Source organism: Scyliorhinus torazame, chromosome 13, assembly GCF_047496885.1.
Source record: "Scyliorhinus torazame isolate Kashiwa2021f chromosome 13, sScyTor2.1, whole genome shotgun sequence".
NCBI lineage: Eukaryota > Metazoa > Chordata > Chondrichthyes > Carcharhiniformes > Scyliorhinidae > Scyliorhinus > Scyliorhinus torazame.
In genome coordinates this window covers 1,581,496-1,601,093 of record NC_092719.1, presented here as the reverse complement: position 1 = coordinate 1,601,093, position 19,598 = coordinate 1,581,496, and the positions used below count along the sequence as shown (strand labels likewise).

The 19,598-nt window shown below is 44.1% G+C and overlaps 1 protein-coding gene across 2 annotated transcripts in view; it reads left to right on the top strand.

The window, feature by feature from the left end:
- sema3ab (sema domain, immunoglobulin domain (Ig), short basic domain, secreted, (semaphorin) 3Ab) overlaps positions 1-18,837 on the top strand; it is a 597,101-nt gene extending 578,264 nt beyond the window's left edge. For both annotated transcript variants that reach the window (XM_072470939.1, XM_072470937.1), the window contains exons 17-18: positions 7,618-7,763; positions 14,972-18,837. In XM_072470939.1, the coding sequence (XP_072327040.1) occupies positions 7,618-7,763; positions 14,972-15,424 (599 nt within the window). In that variant the 3' untranslated portion in view covers positions 15,425-18,837. The remainder of the gene's footprint in view (positions 1-7,617; positions 7,764-14,971) is intronic.
- The last annotated feature ends 761 nt before the right edge of the window (positions 18,838-19,598 follow it).

The window sequence follows — 19,598 nt, the reverse complement described above, 5'->3', positions numbered from 1 at the left end:
ATTGTGAACAGTTGTGGGCCCAACACTGATCCCTGAGGGACACCACTAGCTACTGATTGCCAACCAGAGAAACACCCATTAATCCCCACTCTTTGCTTTCTATTAATTAACCAATCCTCTATCCATGCTCCTACTTTCCCCTTAATGCATGCATCTTTATCTTATGCAACAACCTTTTGTGTGGCACCTTGTCAAAGGCTTTCTGGAAATCCAGATATACCACATCCATTGGCTCCCAGTTATCTACCGCACTGTTAATGTCCTCAAAAAATTCCACTAAATTAGTTAGGCACGACCTGCCCTTTATTAACCCATGCTGCATCTGTCCAATGGGACAATTTCCATCCAGATGCCTCGCTATTTCTTCCTTGATGATAGATTCCAGCATCTTCCCTACTACCGAAGTTAAGCTCACTGGCCTATAATTACCCACTTTCTGCCTACCTCCTTTTTTAAACAGTGGTGTCACGTTTGCTAATTTCCAATCCGCCGGGACCACCCCAGAGTCTCGTGAATTTTGGTAAATTATCACTCGTGCATTTGCAATTTCCCTAGCCATCTCGTTTAGCACTCTGGGATGCATTCCATCAGGTCCAGGAGACTTGTCTACCTTTAGCCCCATTAGCTTGCCCATCACTACCTCCTTGGTGATATCAATCCTCTCAAGGTCCTCACCTGTCATAGCCTCATTTCCATCAGTCACTGGCATGTTATTTGTGTCTTCCACTGTGAAGACCGACCCAAAAAACCTGTTCAGTTCCTCAGCCATTTCCTCATCTCCCATTATTAAATCTCCCTTCTCATCCTCTAAAGGACCAATATTTACCTTAGCCACTCTTTTTTGTTTTATGTATTTGTAGAAACTTTTACGATCTGTTTTTATATTCTGAGCAACTTTACTCTCATAATCTATCTTACTCTTCTTTATAGCTTTTTTAGTAGCTTTCTGTTGCCCCCTAAAGATTTCCCAGTCCTCTAGTCTCCCACTGATCTTTGCTACTATGTATGTTTTTTCCTTCAATTTGATACTCTCCCTTATTTCCTTAGATATCCACGGTCGATTTTCCCTCTTTTTACCGTCCTTCCTTTTTGTTGGTATAAACCTTTGCTGGGCACTGTGAAAAATCACTTGGAAGGTTCTCCACTGTTCCTCAACTGTTTCACCATAAAGTCTTTGCTCCCAGTCTACCTTAGCTAGTTCTTCTCTCATCCCATTGTAATCTCCTTTGTTTAAGCACAAAACACTAGTGCTTGATTTTACCTTCTCACCCTCCATCTGTATTTTAAATTCCACCATATTGTGATCGCTCCTTCCGAGAGGATCCCTAACTATGAGATCGTGAATCAATCCTGTCTCATTACACAGGACCAGATCTAGGACCGCTTGTTCCCTCGTAGGTTCCATTACATACTGTTCGAGGAAACTATCGCGGATACATTCTATAAACTCCTCCTCAAGGCTGCCTTGACCGACCTGGTTAAACCAATCAACATGTAGATTAAAATCCCCCATGATAACTGCTGTACCATTTCTACATGCATCTGTTATTTCTTTGTTTATTGCCTGCCCCACCATAATGTTACTATTTGGTGGCCTATAGATTACTCCTATCAGTGACTTTTTCACCTTACTATTCCTGATTTCCACCCAAATGGATTCAACCTTATCCTCCATAGCACCGATGTCATCCCTTACTGTTGCCCGGATGTCATCCTTAAATAACAGAGCTACACCACCTCCCTTACCATCCACTCTGTCCTTCCGAAAAGTTTGATACCCTCGGATATTTAACTCCCAGTCGTGACCATCCTTTAACCATGTTTCAGTAATGGCCACTAAATCATAGTCATTCACGATGATTTGCGCCATCAACTCATTTACCTTATTCCGAATACTACGAGCATTCAGGTAAAGTACACTTATGTTGGCTTTTTTACCTCTGTTCTGAATCTTAACACCTCGATCAGTAACCTCTCCTAAGTTATATTTCCTCTTAACCTTTCTCCTAATTTTCCTTGTCGTCGAACCCACATCTTCCTGTAACAACCTGCCGCATCGCTTACCATTAATGTTTTCACTTCCCGTTTTATTTCTTTTAGTATTCCTGGTCCTATTCACTGAGCTCCCCTCAGTCACTGTACCTTGTACTGTCGCCCTTTTTGATTTTTGACTATGGCTTCTCTGCCTTACACTTTCCCCCTTACTGCCTTTTATTTCTGTCCCTGTTTTACTACCTTCCAACTTCCTGCATCGGTTCCCATCCCCCTGCCACATTAGTTTAAACTCTCCCCAACAGCTCTAGCAAACACCCCCCCCCTAGGACATCGGTTCCAGTCCTGCCCAGGTGCAGACCGTCCGGTTTGTACTGGTCCCACCTCCCCCAGAATCGGTTCCAATGTCCCAGGAATTTGAATCCCTCCCTCTTGCACCATCTCTCGAGCCACGTATTCATCCTCTCTATCCTGACATTCCTACTCTGACTAGCTCGTGGCACTGGTAGCAATCCTGAGATTACTACCTTTGAGGTCCTACTTTTTAGTTTAACTCCTAGCTCCCTAAATTCAGCTTGTAGGACCTCGTCCCGTTTTTTACCTATATTGTTGGTACCTATGTGCACCACGACAGCTGGCTGTTCACCCTCCACCCCCAGAATGTCCTGCAGCCGCTCCGAGACATCCTTGACCCTTGCACCAGGGAGGCAACATACCATCCTGGAGTCTCGATTTCGTCCGCAGAACCGCCTGTCTATTCCCCTTACAATTGAGTCCCCTATCACTATAGCCCTGCCATTCTTCTTCCTGCCCAGCTGCGCAGCAGAGCCAGCCACGGTGCCATGAACCTGGCTGCTGCCGCCTTCCCCTGGTGAGCCATCTCCCTCAACAGTATCCAAAGCGGTATATCTGTTTTGCAGGGAGATGACCGCAGAGGACACCTGCACTGCCTTCCTACTCTTTCTCTGTCTTTTGGTCACCCATTTACTATCTCCCTCAGAACCTTTCACCTGCGGTGTGACCAACTCGCTAAACGTGCTATCCACGACGTCCTCAGCATCGCGGACGCTCCAAAGTGAGTCCATCCGCAGCTCCAGAGCCGTCAAGCGGTCTAACAGGAGCTGCAACTGGACACACTTCATGCACATGAAGGAGCCAGGGACAGTGGACGTGTCCCTGAGCTCCCACATTGCACACGAGGAGCATGACACGGGTCTGAGATCTCCTGCCATGTCTTAAACCTTCGGTTAACTTCAACAATTTCAATTTCCCCCCCCCAAAATTTAAATAAACAAATAAACAATGAAGAAAAAAATAAATAAATATACCAATGAAGCGAAACACAAAAAACAGAAACACTACTTACCAGTCACTTACCAGGGATAAAAAACACTTCCTCCCCACCCAGCTTCGAATTCCCACCTCGATTCAAATTCCCAAACTCACTCTTTGCTGTGTCTCACTCCTGGCTCTGTCTTCTCTCTGGCTCACTGGGAGAACTCACAGTTATACAGGTTTTGGATTGACAAGAGAGTCAAGAATTATTAGGGGACAGACAACAAAGTCTGGGCTGCACGGTAGCACAGTGGTTAGCGCTGTTGTTTCACAGCTCCAGGGACCGGGTTCGATTCCCGGCTGGGGTCACTCTCTGTGTGGAGTCTGCACGTTCTCCCCGTGTCTGCCTGGGTTTCCTCCGGGTGCTCCGGTTTCCTCCCACAAGTCCCAAAAGACGTGCTGTTTGGTGAATTGGACATTCTGAATTCTCCCTCTGAGTACCCGAACAGGTGCCGGAATGTGGCGACTAGGGGATTTTCACAGTAACTTCACAGTGTTAATGTAAGCCTACTTGTGACAATAATAAAGATTATCATTATTATTCCCTCAACCAACCTTAATTATATACTCAAATTCTACACCTGGATTGAGGCTAATTTTCTCACCCAAAGAATAATTCAGTCAAACTGAGACTATTTCATATTTGTTATGGCATAACCCCTTCAAATATGATCAATAGACACAAACCTTAAATAAGTAAGTGCAAATGTGGAAACAATACTCAGCTTCCAAGGCTTCCAAAAGGTTTGAGATTTTGGACTGCTGGACAAAATGTAACTGAACAATAGGCAGCTGTCTTTAATGTTGGTTGGACCACACTTGGAGTATGATGCAGCCACTTGTGATCCACATACTTCTAAAAACATTACCCCCTGTGATAAAGTTCAATGGTAGACAGCTCGTTTCATTTGAAGCAATAACCTATGAGATTCTAATGTCCCCCAGTTGGTCATATCGCAAGGCTGGCAGTCTCCTGAACTAAAGAAAAACCCATGGTTGACGTGCCTCTATTAAATTTTAAATGGACAATTAAACATTTCCTGGCAATACATTAATCCCAAAAGTGACTGAGCTCAAAGCGTTCATAACCAACTGCTCCAATGTAAACACCTCAATGTACTTCCTTTGCTAATTCCTTTTCCCAAGAGAAATTAAGGACGAGAACAATCTTCCACAAGCCTTAACCTCCATGTCCTCGAAGGATTCATTTAAGGAAATTTTTTTGAACTTTTAAAATTAATGTTACCATCGTCTGTACTCATTGTGCATCTCTCAAGAAAATTCCCTGGTGGAAGATTTTGGAGAGAAACCTGACCAAGTACCAATGTACAATCCTCATAAGCATATGGGCACCAATCTGCATATGTAAACATTGGTGGTAATTGGAATTAAAGGCGACATGTTGGTTACAATTGGTTAAATATACAACATTGTCTTGCAAGATGTCTTTACAACGTGAGCAGTATCAAATTTACTGTAACACAAACCAATTCCAATTTAAGCAAATAGTAAGAGCTCACACACAAACATTTAAATGTCCAGCACTTGTTCTATGGTAACTATCCATTCCACCTTTGCTTTCCTATAAGGTCCTGTATCTCGAGACTCTATTACAGGATGTGCAGTATTGTCAAGGTGACATTCACATGGGGCAATGTCACAAAGCGCGGAATAGTGAATCAGCAACCCAGCCGGGTTTACACTGGACAGTGTTGCCGGAACTTTCCAGCTGTTCACGCCGGCAGGATCCTCCGGTCCAGCCAATGGAACATTCCCGTCGCGGGTTTCACGACAGTGAGGGATGCACTCAACAGCGGGACCACAAGATGTCGCTGCTGGCCAATGGAGGGGTGCGCAGTATATCCCGCCCAATGATCTTCTTTCTAGTTGAAGACTTTGGAAGAGAATATCAGGCATGTTGTTAAACGTGTTGTAACATTTTGGTTGTGGACGTGAGATCTGGTTTACCTGTGAGTTTCCTCCTCCTGTCCTCCAGAACATGGGTTACCTGAAGTCATCAGGCAAAATATTATAACGGTCCTGTGTGCTGACCTGGTCCTGTGGTCAGGATAAACCATTATTATTGGGTGACTAAGTCAAGGATGGCCCAGGGTCACATTTTCAGATTTTTGGATGATTGGCTGAAAGACAGATGAGGAGTGGTTGCCATCTCTAAGAAATATATTACAGTTTTATCATTCTAGTGAACCAGTGTAAAATGTAACTTTAGTGTAAACCTGGAGCTGTACAGCGCCCGGCAACACAGGATTCACTGTACCTGCAATTCATTTTGGAATGGACAGTAATATTTAATTGAATTATATTGGTTCAATTAGTGAGTTTGTAAAGCTGGGGAGTGGCCGGGGGGGGGGGGGGGGGGGGGGGCGGTTGCAATAGGTGACATATTTCCCCTTCTGCCTTGCTAGAAGGAAAAGGTGGGTAGCAGATTTGAAGTGGAAAAGAAACCTTGGAAATCTCCTCTTGGGTCTGACGAGTGTGGAAAATGCATGTTGGCCTTTTACAAAGGTAGACCGATATGTTTTATTATTTTCTATTTTTCGAGGAGGATAATGACATCAGTGTAGATTTCTTGAACATTTTAAAATTCATTACATTAAAATAAATTAGTTTATTGATTGAATGCTGAACAGTCCACCTCCCAGGACATAGCAGACCCTTTTATGGCAATACAGAATTCCGTGAACACGCCCGCGTTATCACGGTCACAATACAACTGGGCAGGGGGACTATCCCCTCCTGAGTGGGAACTCTGCTTCAGAGGTGACATCAAACCTGGGAGAATATCCAATGAAGACTGATATTTGGGGCGGGATTCTCCGGTATCGGCGCGATGTCCGCTGACTGGCGCGAATCAGTCGGGCATCGCACCGCCCCAAAGGTGCGGAATTCTCCGCATCTTGAGGGCCGAGCCCTCACCTTGAGGGGCTAGGCCCGCGCAGGACTGATTTCCGCCCCGCCAGTTGGCGGGAAAGGCCTTTGGTGCCCCGCTAGCTGGCGCGAAACTGACTTTGCCGGGCGGCGCATGCGCGGGAGCGTCAGCGGCCGCTCACGGCATCCCCGCGCATGTGCAGTGGAGGGGGTCTCTTCCGCCTCCGCCATAGTGAAGACCATGGCGAAGGCGGAAGGAAAAGAGTGCCCCCATGGCACAGGCCCGCCCGCGGATCGGTGGGCCCCGATCGCGGGCCAGGCCACCGTGGAGGCACCCCCCGGGGCCAGATCGCCCCGCGCCCCCCCAGGACCCCGGAGCCCGCCCGTGCCGCCTTGTCCCGCCGGTAAGAGAGGTGGTTTGATTCTCGCCGGCGGGACAGGCATTCCAGCAGCGGGACTTTGGCCCATCGCGGGCCGGAGAATCGCCGGAGGGGGCCCACCAACCGGCGCGGTGCGATTCCCACCCCCGCCGAATATCCGGTGCAGGAGAATTCGGCAACCAGCGGGGGCGGGATTCACGCCCGGCGGGAGGTCGGAGAAACCCACCCATGAGTACAATCTCAGTACCTGAAAGAACATTTGAAGAATATTCCACAAAATAGCTGTTTGCTGGGTTGAAGGTGGGCTGTTGTTTTAACTGTGCATTTTCAAAATAGTAATTATGTGTCTGTAAAGCAGATGGAAATTTCTGAAATAATGGGCTCGATTATAATGGCCTCAAGGGGCATCGTACCAGTGCACCGGTATTTTCCCCACAATGTGGGGGAGCTCATGCCACGTAGGAGGTCTGGCAGAATCAACTATACGAGTGGTGTCAGACAGAGGGGTAGGGAGCAGCCTCCCATGTCGGCCCCCTCAGCACAGAAATGGCATCCAACCACCCCTACCACCCTTATTGAGACAGGCTGGCAGGCTTCGGTGAGACCCTCGACCCCGGACTTACATGGACACCTTGGTTTGGCGGCATTCCCTGTGGTCGCAGCAGTGGCCATTGCTTATGGCTGGTGATGCTGGGACGACTGAATTGGGAGCCATCTGATGGCGCACGGCTCTCTGAGACGAGACTTCCTCCTGAGGTAGGGGTGGAAGACACTGCTCCCAGCCTCCAACTACTGCACAGAGAGCAACTTTCCCCCCGACCTTCCGGAGGAGGTGGAGGGAGAGTTGGGGCAGAGACCACGGCTCTCTGAAAATCAAACCAAAGAAGTAATAGCAGAAGATTAATGTAATCGTGAGCCCTGCAAGATAAACAATGTGATCATAGTTATTTTATACTTTTCACAATGCACGATGATTGGCCGGACTTTTTTCTATTTTTGCTGTTGTGTCTTCTTCCCTCAGACAATTTGCACGAACATGAAAATATGGAGGAAAAGATTATCTACGGGGTGGAGAACAGCACCACGTTTTTGGAATGTGTCCCTAAATCCCAGCGAGCCCTGGTATTCTGGAAATTCCAGAGACAGAGTGAGGAACACCAAGATGAGGTACTGATTACAGCTGTATGCTCAGAACTGCAGAGATTGAAATCACTCCCGTGATATTCATACATTAACCCGGAGTCTTAAACCGATATAAAGGAAAATTAATTCCATTAAAATGCAATTGATGCATTTTGTACCGGTATCTTCAATTGTGATTTCAGCTTCTAGATGCTGCGTTTCATAGAACATTACAGCGCAGTACAGGCCCTTCGGCCCTCGATGTTGCGCCGACCTGTGAAACCACTCTAAAGCCCATCTACACTATTCCCTTATCATCCATATGTCTATCCAATGACCATTTGAATGCCCTTAGTGTTGGCGAGTCCACTACTGTTGCAGGCAGGGCATTCCACGCCCTTTCTACTCTCTGAGTAAAGAACCTACCTCTGACATCTGTCTTATATCTATCTCCCCTCAATTTAAAGCTATGTCCCCTCATGCTAGACATCACCATCTGAGGAAAAAGGCTCTCACTGTCCACCCTATCCAATCCTCTGATCATCTTGTATGCCTCAATTAAGTCACCTCTTAACCTTCTTCTCTCTTACGAAAATAGCCTCAAGTCCCTCAGCCTTTCCTCATAAAATCTTCCCTCCATACCAGGCAACATTCTGGTAAATCTCCTCTGCACCCTTTCCAATGCTTCCACATCCTTCCTATAATGCGGTGACCAGAATTGCACGCAATACTCTAAATGCGGCCGCACCAGAGTTTTGTACAGCTGCAACATGGCCTCATGGCTCCGAAACTCAATCCCTCTACCAATAAAAGCTAACACACTGTACGCCTTCTTAACAACCCTCTCAACCTGGGTGGTAACTTTCAGGGATCTATGTACATTGACACCGCGATCTCTCTGCTCATCCACATTGCCAAGAATCTTACCATTAGCCCAGTACTCTGTCTTCCTGTTATTCCTTCCAAAATGAATCACCTCACACTTTTCTGCATTAAACTCCATTTGCCACCTCTCAGCCCAGCGCTGCAGCTTATCTATGTCCCTCTGTAACTTGTAACATCCTTCCGCACTGTCCACAACTCCACCGACTTTAGTGTCATCTGCAAATTTACTCACCCATCCTTCTGCGCCCTCCTCCAGGTCATTTATAAAAATGACAAACAGCAGTGGCCCTAAAACAGATCCTTGTGGTACACCACTAGTAACTGGACTCCAGTCTGAACACTTCCCATCAACCACCACCCTTTGTCTTCTTCCAGCTAGCCAATTTCTGATCCAAACTGCTAAATCACCTTGAATCCCATGCCTCCGTATTTTCTGCAGTAGCCTACCATGGGGAACCTTATCAAACACTTTACTGAAATCCATATACACCACATCAACTGCTTTACCCTCATCCACCTGTTTAGTCACCTTCTCAAAGAACACAATAAGGTTTGTGAGGCACGACCTACCCTTCACAAAACCGTGTTGACTATCTCTAATCAAATTATTCCTTTCCAGATGATTGTACATCCTATCTCTTATCAACCTTTCCAAGATTTTGCCCACAACAGAAGTAAGGCTCACTGGTCTATAGTTACCAGGGTTGTCTCTACTCCCCTTCTTGAACAAGGGGACAACATTTTCTATCCTCCAGTCTTTTGGCACTATTCCTGTAGACAAAGATGGCTTAAAGATCAAAGCCAAAGGCTCAGCAATCTCCTCCCTAGCTTCCCAGAGAATCCTAGGATAACTCCCATTCAGCCCAGGGGACTTATCTATTTTCACACTTTCCAGAATTGCTATCACCTCCTCCATTATGAACCTCAAGCCCTTCTAGTTTAGTAGCCTGAATCTCAGTATTCTCCTCAACAATATTGTCTTTTTCCTGTGTGAATACTGACAAAAAATATTCAATTAGCACCTCTCCTATCTCCTTGGACTCCACGCACAACTTCCCACTACTGTCCTTGACTGGCCCTGCTCTTACCCTAGTCATTTGTTTATTCCTGACATATCTATAGAAAGCTTTAGAGTTATCTTTGATCCTACCTGCCAAAGACATCTCATGTCCCCTCCTGGCTCTTCTTAGCTCTCTCTTTCGGTCCTTCCTAGCTAACATGTAACTCTTGAGTGCCCTAACTGAACCTTCATGTCTCATCTTTACATAAGCCTCCTTCTTCCTCTTGACAAGTGTTTCGACTGTTTTAGTAAACCACGGTTCCCTTGCTCGACCACTTCCTCCCTGCCTGACAGGTACATACTTATCAAGGACACGCAGTAGCTGTTCCTTGAACAAGCTCCGCATTTCCATTGTGCCCATCCCCTGCAGTTTTCCTCTCCATCCGATGCACCCTAAGTCTTGCCTCAGCGCATCATAATTGCCTTTCCCCCAGATATAACTCTTGCCCTGTGGTATATACCTATCCCTTTCCATCACTAAAGTAAACGTAATCGAATTGTGGTCACTATCAGCAAAGTGCTCACCTACCTCCAAATCTAACACCTGTCCTGGTTCATTACCCAGTACCAAATCCAATATGGCCTCGCCTCTCGTTGGCCTATCTACATATTGTGTCAGGAAATCCTCCTGCACACATTGGACAAAAACGGACCCATCTAAAGTACTCGAACTATAGCGTTTCCAATCAATATTTGGAAAGTTAAAGTCCCCCATAACAACTACCCTGTTGCTTTCGCTCCTATCCAGAATCATCTTTGCAATCCTTTCCTCTACATCTCTGGAACTTTTCGGAGGCCTATAGAAAACCCCTAACAGGGTGACCTCTACTTTCCTGTTTCAGCCAGTTTTGTTTTGTCAGTAACTTTATTGTTCCCTTACTTTCAAAATTATTATGAGTACTAGTTGATGCTTAAGTGTAGCCCATTGACCACTCCAGAAAAACGCCGGTCCCACACAACATTTCTGGGATTTTACAGCTATCTGAGGGTGGGGTGAAAGGGGCAGAGGACTGGAGTGGGTGTTGAGGGGGGGGAGGGGGGAAATTGGTGCCATGAGCATCATTCCTGTGGATACCCACCTGCGCCTGTCCCCATTAGCAATTTAACCCACAGTGGGTGAGGGGTGTCGGGCCAGCTTCACTTGAGCCAATGAATGGCCGCTAAAGACCTCCTCACTTTACTGCTGCAGGAGGAGGTAGCGCCCGGCAGCATTCACTGCTGGGGCTGGTGTTGGCCAATGGGAAGACCGCCCTTAGAGGTTCCCAGTGTCCATCGGTGATTCCCCGAAAGGTCTTTCCTTTCCCACATTTTCCCACCCTGACATCTCCCTATCCACCCTGCCCCCACTTCCTCATCAAGGTCTGCAACCCTGACCGAGACTCCCCCCACTTAACTTTACATCCAACCCTATCGACAATCACCACTGGAGACTGGATGCAGCCCCGACAGTGTCATTCCTCCCTGTAATGCTGCTGGCACCTGCGCTGACGGCCAAGTGTGAACAGGCTCACCCCTGACCTTTCTGCCTCTATGGTGGGGGTCTGGGGGTTGGGGTGGGGGTAATGCTGGGGGGGGGGGCGAGGGGGGGGGAAGGTGGAGGGGTGCTGGGAAGGACAGAGACTCTGCACCAGACCAAAGTCCTGGCTTCCTGAAGGTAAAAAGTAGAATTAGTGGTTAAATGATGAATTTGTTCATGTTGGAATTGATGAATGATTGCTCACCAAAGACCAAATTAATTTGTTTACTTTGGTGCATCTCATTTCTCATGTTGGTCTCACCTTTTCCGTCTCCTTAACCCCAGGCACATGCACCCTAGCCACCTCCCTCTCACACACACCTCACTCTCACACACACCCAACACTCACTCTCACACACACCTCACTCTCACACACACCTCACTCTCACACACACCTCACTCTCACACACATCCTCACTCTTACACACACGTCCCTCTCACACACACCTCACTCTCACACACACCTCACTCTCACACACACCTCACTCTCACACACACCTCACTCTCACACACACCTCACTCTCACACACATCCTCACTCTCACACACCTCACTCTCACACACATCCTCACACGTCCCTCTCACACACACCTCACTCTCACACACACCTCACTCTCACACACACCTCACTCTGACACACATCCTCACAACTCACTCTCACACACACCTCACTCTCACACACACCTCACTCTCACACACACCTCACTCTGACACACACCTCACTCTCACACACACCTCACTCTCACACACACCTCACTCTGACACACACCTCACTCTCACACACACCTCACTCTCACACACATCCTCACTCTCACACACACCTCACTCTCACACACCTCACTCTCACACACACCTCACTCTCACACACATCCTCACTCTCACACACACCTCACTCTCACACACACCTCACTCTCACACACACCTCACTCTCACACACACCTCACTCTCTCACACACACCTCACTCTCACACACACCTCACTCTCACACACATCCTCACACGTCCCTCTCACACACACCTCACTCTCACACACACCTCACTCTCACACACATCCTCACTCTCACACACCTCACTCTCACACACACCTCACTCTCACACACACCTCACTCTCACACATCCTCACTCTCACACACATCCTCACACGTCCCTCTCACACACACCTCACTCTCACACACACCTCACTCTGACACACATCCTCACAACTCACTCTCACACACACCTCACTCTGACACACACCTCACTCTCACACACACCACACTCTCACACACATCCTCACTCTCACACACTTCCTCACACCTCACTCTCACACACACCTCACTCTCACATACACCTCACTCTCACACACACCTCACTCTCACACACACCTCACTCTCACACACACCTCACTCTGACACACACCTCACTCTCACACACACCTCACTCTCACACACACCTCACTCTCACACACACCTCACTCTCACACACACCTCACTCTCACACACACCTCACTCTCACACACACCTCACTCTCACACACACCTCACTCTCACACACACCTCACTCTCACACACACCTCACTCTCACACACACCTCACTCTCACACACACCTCACTCTCCACACATCCTCACAACTCACTCTCACACACACCTCACTCTCACACACACCTCACTCACACACACCTCACTCTCACACACACCTCACTCTCACACACACCTCACTCTCACACACATCCTCACAACTCACTCTCACACACACCTCACTCTCACACACACCTCACTCTCACACACACCTCACTCTCACACACACCTCACTCTCACACACACCTCACTCTCACACACACCTCACTCTCACACACACCTCACTCTCACACACACAACTCACTCTCACACACACAACTCACTCTCACACACATCCTCAGACATCAAACTTCAATTTCCCAAAACTCAAATTCAGATTTTTAAAAATCAAATTGGCATTAATTGGCAAAAGAGTGATAAATCTGATTTTATGTTACTGTGTTTTACTGGCATCAGGGATGACATTGTGGCACAAAAAATATTAAAATCTGGAAAACAGATTACCTTCAGGTCCACAGGCCTTTGTTGAGTTAGGTTTCATCTATTTTTCCTCTACTTTGTCAGGAATGTGTCTGAAATTCTATTACTTCTTTCCTTCAATGTTACAGGATCCAGATTTCCCTGTGTGATCCCTGGGTATTCACCTTAATTCTAGATAATCCAACCTGTGGTACCGCGGGGAAGTAGAAAACGGGGTTACATTTGGGTGACTTTTTTTTAAAAACATGTTACTCGGAGGCAGGTTTTAATTAATTAGAAGGGAATTTTAGTCAAAAGTACATATACATTTTTAACATGTTAATGTTTAACTGATTGGGGCAAATTGTACAATTTAAAATGGTTCATGTACCCTGTTCCTCACTGATTAGGCATAGTGATTCTCCAACAAGGTGTTCTATTCTTTCTAGTCTTGATGTGTAGTCTTTCCAACTCCCCCCCCCCCCCCCAACCATCCCGAGGCAATCTACTGTATTAGTCCCACTTTAATTTCATTTCAGGGACAATTCACTGAGGAATGTTCAGTAAAAGCTGAGGCTGCACAGATTAATGATTCAGTCTGTTCCTTGCATGTAGCAACCATTAATCCCAGAAGCTTTCATCTTGTTACAACTCGATGGCAAAGTGAAAACCAGAACCTTCCTAATTCTGGTGTGGGAGATGTGAAATACATTCATCATTCGACTGAGTTAGCAGTTTAATTAAGCTTTGTGTGATAGGACACAATTAATGTAAAGAGTAACTCATGACACTTAATTGTCTGTGCTCATCTCCCATCCTAATATTTTGCGATCTGACAAACTGGTAGTGAAATAGATTGGCTGCGTTTAGACTGCCATCGATGTCTGTTATCAACAGTAGTGTCAGCATCTTCTTCACTTCCCCAGCAGAGTCCCATTGGTTTTGTAAAGACTTCCCTGTGTTTATTGTAAAGAGTGCTAAAAACCTGTATTTAGCTCAAGAATTTAAGATGTCATAAAGAAACATGGCGACTGTAGTGATGTTCGACGTTTGAGTTGACAGCAGACTTATCAAACCTTTGTTCGTAATCGTCGAGATGCAGGAATGATTGGTGTCACTCTGCAATATGATCTATACCACACTGCCAAGCTTTCTACAGATGACATCCCTGGCCACCTCTGTTCAATAATTCAACTTCATTAGTCCCTGGGATTTTCAAAAAAACCCTGACTGATGTTTGCTGAAAGAGGATTTGCTGTTCTCATTTAATGGCCACTGAGTTAAAATTCCTCAGTGTGTTATTGTCTGTATTTTACTAAATTCTTGTCAACACTATTAAACACAGGTGTTAATTGGTTTTAAGTAAAATTGAAATGGCGCAGATAGGAATTTATAAACACCTTATCCAGCGGGCTTAAAATACCACAGATAATTGCAAACACACATCTACTGACTGACTGTCACATACAACTGGTCCCCTTACAAAAAATATCCCCTTTATTCCAGAGAAATGTAATAACAACCTCAGTTTTAAGTAATTGTTCCTCCAGTAATTGTGGACTAAGTTTGTTCCGGAATCAGATTTATGTTTTTCACAAACTTATATTTTTCATCTTACATTTCCACATTCCTCTTGCTTTGTTTGATTTAATACTTCATTAAGAAGAGTTTTTGTTGACCTGTCCTTTCTCCAGCTGTTTTTACATTTTGTTTAAATCCTCCCTCCCTTGCTCTTGTTAATATTCAATGACTGATGACGTGATCCTCCTTGTGCTGCAGATGAGAGCAAATGACAGAGTCATCAAGACTGAACAGGGGCTGTTGCTGCGAAGCCTGCAAAGGAAAGATGCTGGGATGTATATTTGTCAGACTGTGGAACATGGCTTCATGCAGACATTACTGAAGGTGACCCTGGAAATTATTGACACGGAACATCTGGAGGAACTTCTGCACAAAGAGGTAGATGACACCCTGAGGACCAAGGAGAGCCCCAGCATGATGGCTTCAAACCAGAAGGTGTGGTACAGGGACTTCATGCAACTGATAAACCATCCCAACCTCAACACCATGGATGAGTTCTGTGAACAGGTGTGGCGGCGGGATCGGCGGCAGAGGAAACAAAGACCAGCGCACACACCTGGAAACGGCAACAAATGGAAACACTTACAGGAAAGCAAGAAAGGTCGAAACAGGAGGACCCATGAGTCGGAGAGGCCACCCAGAAGTGTCTAACAGTACACACCTCTACAGATATTGAATTCAAACAAAATGCAATACATACATTAACTAATTCATTGCATTATGTTGATGTTTACAAGTATATGGGCTGCTCACCAGATACACAACGGCCACCCATTGTCCTTTCTCATCTCCTTTACTCTATTTGTCAATGCAGCATGGTGATTGTCAATGCATTTCATAGTTGGACTGGACTTGCTGTTTCAACGATACATGGAACTGACTGAAATTCGCCAACTCAGTTTGGATAACCTCCCCCAAATGTTTGCTTATGCCAGAATGTGTTAACAATTAATTACTGCTTCCCATTAAAGTACTTTGTGCACAAGGAACACGGGATTGAAGATCAGGTGGGGAAATATAAGATTTGTTTGTCAATCTTTCACATGCCTGCTATAGGTTAAGGATTACAGTGTGCAATGACAATGCTCTGGTGTAAGTGAACTGACAGAGGTGACCAGAGAACCTTGCAAAGTGCAGCATGTGTAATCAGTTTAGTGTAATGTGAAACTGTTGAGTGCATGGGCCCCACTTTGACCAAAAGACAATGAACACAAAGTTCAGACAAACACATCTACTGATGAACATGCAAGTGGAACCAATGTCACAGGAGTGGGAAGGCACTGGATTCAAGAAGACCAAGTTGACTACATTGGCTGGAATATTTACAGTCAGCACAGCAGAGAACGATGGCATTCTATTTTGTGTGCAACAATAACCCACAAACGACAGCATGGTGAATTACCACTTAACAACTGATGGAAATTAAGGTGCTGCTCGACTGAAGTAAAAGACCAATGTCCCATCTACTTTGAATAGAACTCCAAAATGTTTACTCAGGCATGTCAAAAGACATTTAATTTGTGTTCTGGTAATGGTGTATTTTATGGAAAGAAGTTTTTGAAAAGGCTATAGATATGGAGCTGACTGGTAGAATATTTGAGAACATTAGATGGACAAAAGAAAATGTTCAACTTCAATGAAGATTAAATCAGTTAACATTGGTGACTGATATAGTTCCAGGTGAGGAAAGCAGCTTTGATTGTCAATTGCTTTAAGTCTAGTACATCAGTGCCCATTAGGAATAAAAATACGGCACTAAATCTTCCAGAAATAACTTACTGCCCACTTATACTAATATTCAGAAGGAATCCGGTTGCTAAGGCTGTAGAATGATGGACCAAATCAAAATTCCAAATGATCCCATCGCAGAGTTAAAGTAGCAGTTGTATTGTTGGGAATGGTTGGAGGGTGTGTGGTATCCTTGCTGCCAATGTAAGTCTTCGAAATGTCAGAAAGGCAAACATGGTCCAAAATGAAAGTTCGAGAGCAGTGAGGGTTCCAAAGCCCCACGGTCCATGTATCAGGAGTTGTTGCATTGAAATATACTTTAAATAAAGCAATGGAGTGGTGACGGTGCAAAGTTAGTCAATTGTACTTGCCAGTAAATAATACATATTAAAATTGCGAGATATTATTTGTAATAAAAATAACAATTGTTGCTGTATCTTAATTGCTAAGGACTTTTCTTTTTAACCTGCACAGGTTACATTTAATATCCTGTAAAACTAGCTCCAACAGCTAATATATTTGACTATTTCATATTAAGAGAGAAGGTCCAGAATGATCCATCACATAAACTCACTTACTACCTCAGTTGTGCGAGAGGCATCTGTCATTTAGCAATCATATAACGAGAGAATCACATGAAAGAAATTCCATTCTCTCCAGCTCTCTCTTTTCTCTCTCAAGGAATATGAGCAGGTGAAGAGAAAATAAAACATTGCTTCTGTTACTCATTTCAAGATAGCCAACTATGCAGTAACATAGGTAGCAGTCACCTCAAAATTAAAGGAGTAGATGTGTATCGAAGGCAATTAGGGATGGGCAACAATTGCTGACCTAACCAGCGATGCTCACACACGATGAGAAAATAAAGTCTCCCCCCCCCCCCGAGGATATATAATATCCTGAAAATGGAGGCTGAAGCGGGGGAAACAAGACTACATGAAAGCAATGCTAACACAAAAATGGGAATAATCGAGGCACTGCTTGCTGTTGGAGTTTTCGAATGGTCACCTGTGATACCTTTTACAAAACTGGAACCACTGCACAAATAGTTCTCTTTACCTAGTTTGAGGAGATAGTGATTTCCAGAGCTCAGACCTGTTTAAAATAGCTTTTGTCACCTTCTGAATTATATCTGAGAACTACTCAGAGCCTGATAAGAAGGTGGACAATCTACCTGCAGGGGCTGGATGCTTATCACTTATCACAATCATCCAAATAATATGCTAACCAGCACATTTCCTTCCAATGTCAGCTTGCTGATGCTCTAACTTTTAAAGTATATCGATCACCACTGTGCAAGCATTAAAAAGACACCAGAGCAAAGAATTGTCAGGTTCACTGACATAATTTAAATTATTCTAGAGGACTCAGATATTTCAATATCTGCTCAAATATTTTCTTTATCTTTCTCTCAATTAATATTTTGCAAAACGTTCATGTATGATTTATTTTTGTCCTTTTACAGAAAATTATATATTACTGTGGAGAGATAACATTAGATGGATAATGACATTCTTACAATTCCTCTCCTGATGCACCTCATCTTCTAGTTGTGCTTATATGACCAGATTGATATATCCTAAAATGAAAGGAGTGTTGGAACAACTTTGACTGGTAACTAAGAAATCCAACAATCCCATTGCAACAAATCACAGAAAGAATGTTAATTACATGCTAACAATCAGTGGACTGATAATCTAGTGGAGCATTAGCTTCATAGTATTACATTATTGTTTAAAGGAAAGGTTTATAGACCATAAACAACCAGACTTAACATCAGACTGCATCTTGTGATTTTGACGAGCTTTGTTTGCAGAAGAAATTAATAGTTTTATGGTCTATTAAAAGGTACTGTGTAAAAAAATGCATGTGGATGTTCTTTATAGATTGTTTTTCCCCAGTAAACTATACTAGACAGTGATCTTTTCCATTATTTAGTAATTAGCAATACTCTTGTTAAATAGTTCATTCGTTTATCCACTTGCCTAGACTGGTGTATATATATTTTTGTTAGACAAAGAGGAACAATATTATGTTTTATTGCAATGGTGATAGTCAGCTAGTTTTCATATGTTTGTGCCAGCTATTATAGTGTCTATATAACCTGCCCAGATGAAATACAAAAGGCTATTTATTTGGCTATTCCTGAAACAAGAAGTGTACACTTTACAGTTATTCAAAGCATGTGTATCTGGTAGACGAGTTTTAATTTCTCTATTTATCATTGCATTTCAAAGGGGTACCCTAAAACTGGAAAGGAATATTATGAAAATGCTGCTGTAAATTATTTCTTTTGGCATGTATTCAGTTGTTGAATAAACTTTTCTTTTAAACTATGGAGTTTGCTTAGCTTCTCATTTTCAAATGTCGAGGAGACACCCCAGAAGATAATTCTGTTTTTCTGTTTGTTGTTGATCTTTGTCTTTGGGACCTGGATGTGATGAGACATATTTGCAGAATTCTCTGATAGACCATCACGCCCATGAAAGGAATGATTTCTTCTGGTTCCCAGCACAGAACCAGCTCCAACTGTACAAATGGAAATGTTTGTGACAGCTTGAAAGATCCTACTACATTCTACAAACTGTCATATGTTTTTTAATTTAAAATATGCAAAATGAGCTGTAAGAATTTGGTGCTACAATCAGCTTCAATAGAAATTGCTATTTTTCTTTAATGAAGAAAGCAGACTTTTCTGTGTCTATGCTTACTGTAATATTGTTGAATCATCCTTATTGTCATAAATGTATATTCACTCTATAAATAATTCAAACAGAGCTGATTTGAGATTTGATTCTGTGAAATTTCCTTGTAAACTGCATAAAAATTAAAGCTATTCACAATGTGTATTTTTTGATTTAACCAATTGCTTCTCTTATAATTCAGGCAGATTTTTTTCATTGATGTTTTAAGCAAATCAGATTTCAGAGCTGAGCTGAAGGTTGAGATGAACAAATAAATAATTGTATGGATGTAAATCCAGTATAGCATTATCATAACATGAGCAGCTAATCTTTCTATTCTTCCAGAAATGGACTATTCTACTGATTCAAGCTATTGTTTATACAGGACAACTCTGATTCCAGAACAAGACCTA